Genomic DNA, 4,887 nt, shown 5'->3' on the forward strand with positions numbered 1-4,887 from the left:
CCGGATCTTAATTTGATCACTCTGTTGTCACTGAGAATTTTCCTGCACAGTAGTAAATGCAAACGTTTAGTGTCCCGGGTTTTAAAATGCTTCTAAAGTTTTAACTTCCACTTAGAAATGTCAGACTTGTTTTGCCTTAACAAAACATGGATCATCAATCCCTGCAAATAATGTCCATTCATTATAATCCATAACAATTCATATTTCCTGTTGCTGCAGGATCATTTTCCTGCTGTGTGAAACTGGCTCAAATTAAGATACTGCATCCGTAGATTATATTGTCTCTTACTAAGTATCCGTTCAACGTAAATGATGCAGTATTGGTAATTTGGGAAAAGGAGGTGTGAATTTAGTCATGTGTTGGCATTTGTGAAATATGAAAAGTTTACTTTTGTTTCCCCTTTTAATGTTAGACTGACTGCATTAATACCTGGTTTCTCTTCAGCCATAAACTATGACTTCACCAGAAGAGTTGACAAGAAGTACTTTGTGTCACACAAGAGACCGGGTTCCTTTGCCGATGCTGTTCGGTTCTGTACCAAGAGGGGCTTGGTGTTGGCTTTGCCCAAGAACCGGGAGGAAAACACTGCTCTCACTCAGGTCTTTGAAGGGGCTTTGAAGAATGCATGGCTCAATGTGGACAACAGGAAAGAGGGGAAGTTTCAGGTAGATCTGCAAGGCCATCCCTCACCTTTTCCAAAATGGGCAGATGGGAACCAAAAGTGCCTGATGGGGATAGGGCTGTACAATGTTGACAGAGTCAGGTGCATGGCAGGTGACATATGATTGCTCCTTCAATGCCTATATCGTGTGTGAGATATAGGGACATGTCTATGAAAAGCTGTTTCAGAGTTTACCATGAAAGCTTTCTTCACTTCAATTACGATTCTCTAGGTCTTGTCTCTGGGTCTTGTCTCTAGGTCTTGTCTCTAGGTCTTGTCTCTAGGTCTTGTCTCTAGGTCTTGTCTCTAGGTCTTGTCTCTAGGTCTTGTCTCTAGGTCTTGTCTCTAGGTCTTGTCTCTAGGTCTTGTCTCTAGGTCTTGTCTCTAGGTCTTGTCTCTAGGTCTTGTCTCTAGGTCTTGTCTCTAGGTCTTGTCTCTAGGTCTTGTCTCTAGGTCTTGTCTCTAGGTCTTGTCTCTAGGTCTTGTCTCTAGGTCTTGTCTCTAGGTCTTGTCTCTAGGTCTTGTCTCTAGGTCTTGTCTCTAGGTCTTGTCTCTAGGTCTTGTCTCTAGGTCTTGTCTCTAGGTCTTGTCTCTAGGTCTTGTCTCTAGGTCTTGTCTCTAGGTCTTGTCTCTAGGTCTTGTCTCTAGGTCTTGTCTCTAGGTCTTGTCTCTAGGTCTTGTCTCTAGGTCTTGTCTCTAGGTCTTGTCTCTAGGTCTTGTCTCTAGGTCTTGTCTCTAGGTCTTGTCTCTAGGTCTTGTCTCTAGGTCTTGTCTCTCAGGTCTTGTCTCTAGGTCTTGTCTCTAGGTCTTGTCTCTAGGTCTTGTCTCTAGGTCTTGTCTCTAGGTCTTGTCTCTAGGTCTTGTCTCTAGGTCTTGTCTCTAGGTCTTGTCTCTAGGTCTTGTCTCTAGGTCTTGTCTCTAGGTCTTGTCTCTAGGTCTTGTCTCTAGGTCTTGTCTTAGGTCTCTAGGTCTTGTCTCCAGGTTTTAGGTCTTATACAGGTCTTTTCAGTTCTGTCTCAGGTCTTTCATCAGGTCTTTTTTATTCAAATGAGCTCATTAAAATGTGGGTCACAATATAAAATGGAAAGGTTAACTTGTTGATTAAAGCAGTAAACACATTGACTTTGGTACTTGTCTGTCTCCTTCATGCTCCTTCTCTGAACTGATTGGCTACTGATCAAACACATTTACTGTGGTACTTGTCTGTCTCCTTCATGCTCCTTCTCTCTGAACTGATTGGCTACTGATCAAACACATTTACTGTGGTACTTGTCTGTCTCCTTCATGCTCCTTCTCTCTGAACTGATTGGCTACTGATCAAACACATTTACTGTGGTACTTGTCTGTCTCCTTCATGCTCCTTCTCTCTGAACTGATTGGCTACTGATCAAACACATTTACTGTGGTACTTGTCTGTCTCCTTCATGCTCCTTCTCTCTGAACTGATTGGCTACTGAGCACATGGCTACTTTTGACCTACAGTTTGATGACAGAGCAACTATGTATTTCCAAACAACAAAATATCAAGTTAAACTTTAATGAATAGGCTGACATAGACCTGACACAGATCCCCCCCCCCCCTAGTAAAAGCAACGCATCTCAACACCAACGGAAGATGTTGTTTGTGAAGGAGACCCTCCTTTACAGCTGGTTTTATAGGTTTCTCTGGAGACGTAATGACAGGTCATCCGTACCACCAGAGGGTGAAGGGGGACCTGTATCAGTGATGTTGACCAGATAGACAGACCCTCTGCTGAGATATAACACTCCATGTACTCGCCTAAGATTGTACTTTTCTGTCCCACGTATCATATGACCGTGTACAAAACCAAAATGACATTTATTTTTTGTGCATATAAAAACATGTCAATGGTATACAATGTCTGCCAATGGTACAAATATAAGTGCAATACAGAACTCAGATCTACTCTGAATCTACACAGAGCTGTACTGCCGTCATTGAAAATAAGAATTTGTTCTTAACTGACTAGTCTAGTTAGCTCTGTAGCTCAGTTGGTAGAGCATGGCGCTTGTAACGCCAGGGTAGTGGGTTCGATCCCCGGGACCACCCATACGTAACCAACAATGCATTTAAGAAAAATACAAAAAAACGATAAGAAAAACAAATCATTAAAGAGCAGTAAACAACAATAGCAGGGCTTTATACAGGGGTTACTGGTACAGAGTCAATGTGGAGGCTATATACAGGGGGTACTGGTACAGAGTCAATGTGGAGGCTATATACAGGGGGTACTGGTACAGAGTCAATGTGGAGGCTATATACAGGGGGTTCTGGTATAATAATAATAATAATATATGCCATTTAGCAGACGCTTTTATCCAAAGCGACTTACAGTCATTTGCATACATTCTACGATATGGGTGGTCCCGGGATCAGTAAACCCACTACCCTGGCGTTACAAGCGCCATGCTCTACCAACTGAGCTACAGAAGGACCACCTGGTACAGAGTCAATGTGGAGGCTATATACAGGGGGTTCTGGTACAGAGTCAATGTGGAGGCTATATACAGGGGGTACTGGTTCAGAGTCAATGTGGAGGCTATATACAGGGGGTTCTGGTACAGAGTCAATGTGGAGGCTATATACAGGGGGTTCTGGTACAGAGTCGATGTGGAGGCTATATACAGGTGGTACTGGTACAGAGTTGATGTGGAGGCTATATACAGGGGTTCTGGTACAGAGTCAATGTGGAGGCTATATACAGGGGGTACCGGACTTAGAGTCATGTGAGGCTATTATACAGGTGGTACTGGTACATGTTGATGTGGAGGCTATATACAGGTGGTACTGGTTCAGAGTCAATGTGGAGGCTATATACAGGGGGTTCTGGTACAGAGTCAATGTGGAGGCTATATACAGGGGGTACTGGTTCAGAGTCAATGTGGAGGCTATATACAGGGGGTTCTGGTACAGAGTCAATGTGGAGGCTATATACAGGGGGTTCTGGTACAGAGTCGATGTGGAGGCTATATACAGGTGGTACTGGTACAGAGTTGATGTGGAGGCTATATACAGGGGGTTCTGGTACAGAGTCAATGTGGAGGCTATATACAGGGGGTACCGGTACAGAGTCAACGTGGAGGCTATATACAGGTGGTACTGGTACATGTTGATGTGGAGGCTATATACAGGTGGTACTGGTTCAGAGTCAATGTGGAGGCTATATACAGGGGGTTCTGGTACAGAGTCGATGTGGAGGCTATATACAGGGGGTTCTGGTACAGAGTCGATGTGGAGGCTATATACAGGGGGCTCTGGTACAGAGTCGATGTGGAGGCTATATACAGGGGGTACCGGTACAGAGTCGATGTGCCGTGTCACCGGTGTCGTGGTAATTATACATATAGGTTGAGTTATTAAATTGACTATGGAGTTGGAGTTGTAACAGCGTAGAAGGGGTGCGGGGGGAGGGAGAAATGCAAGTTGTCTCCTGAAAATTTTATGTAAATACAAGAATTCCTCCAATATTCTTTATGTGCAACTTGTTAAGTTATTTTGGGTGGTATGGTCATTTCCGGTTACAACTTGTTAAGTTATTTTGGGTGGTATGGTCATTTCCGGTTACAACTTGCAGAGTTGTTTACATGCTGCTGTGAGTTCTGTTGTTAACCTTACTTTGCTACCTAACAACTTTACAGATTTTAGTTTTAAATTACAATTTCTATTTTTAGTTTTTCCCTCTCGACTTGGTTCTACAGGACCTCCACCAGCCGAAGCTAAGTAGTAACATTAACATGATGCTTTATCTGGACGTGATTCGTCAGGACCTCCACCAGCCGAAGCTAAGTAGTAACATTAACATGATGCTTTATATGGACGTGGTTTGTCAGGACCTCCACCAACCGAAGCTAAGTAGTAACATTAAAAAACATCATCAAAAGTTGTGCTATAAATTCTCGGACAACCCAAAGATTCCTAGATGCCCCTCCAGACTTCCTCCGCCTACCCAAGGACGTCAGAGTACAAAAATCAGTTAACCACCTAACTGAAGAACTCAATTTAACCTTGTGCAATACCCTAGATGCAGTCGCACCCCTACAAACAAAAAAACATTTGTCATAAGAAACTAGCTCCCTCGTATACAGAAAATATACAGAAAATACCCGAGCTCTGAAGCAAGCTTCCAGAAAATTGGAACGGAAATAGCGCCACACCAAACTGGAAGTCTTCCGACTAACTTGGAAAGACAGTACCGTGCAATAT

General features: G+C 43.4%; 1 protein-coding gene across 1 annotated transcript; it reads left to right on the top strand.

Moving 5' to 3' along the window:
* Positions 1-338: 338 nt before the first annotated feature.
* Positions 339-1,014, top strand: LOC124028614 (mannose-binding protein-like; the record flags this gene model as incomplete). The annotated part of the gene is given in 3 exon segments (XM_046340637.1): positions 339-712; positions 715-735; positions 738-1,014. Coding segments are annotated over 3 exon segments (481 nt in total), but the record flags the coding sequence as incomplete, so codon positions are not given.
* Between the last annotated feature and the right edge of the window lie 3,873 nt (positions 1,015-4,887).

Source organism: Oncorhynchus gorbuscha, unplaced genomic scaffold, assembly GCF_021184085.1.
Source record: "Oncorhynchus gorbuscha isolate QuinsamMale2020 ecotype Even-year unplaced genomic scaffold, OgorEven_v1.0 Un_scaffold_4517, whole genome shotgun sequence".
NCBI lineage: Eukaryota > Metazoa > Chordata > Actinopteri > Salmoniformes > Salmonidae > Oncorhynchus > Oncorhynchus gorbuscha.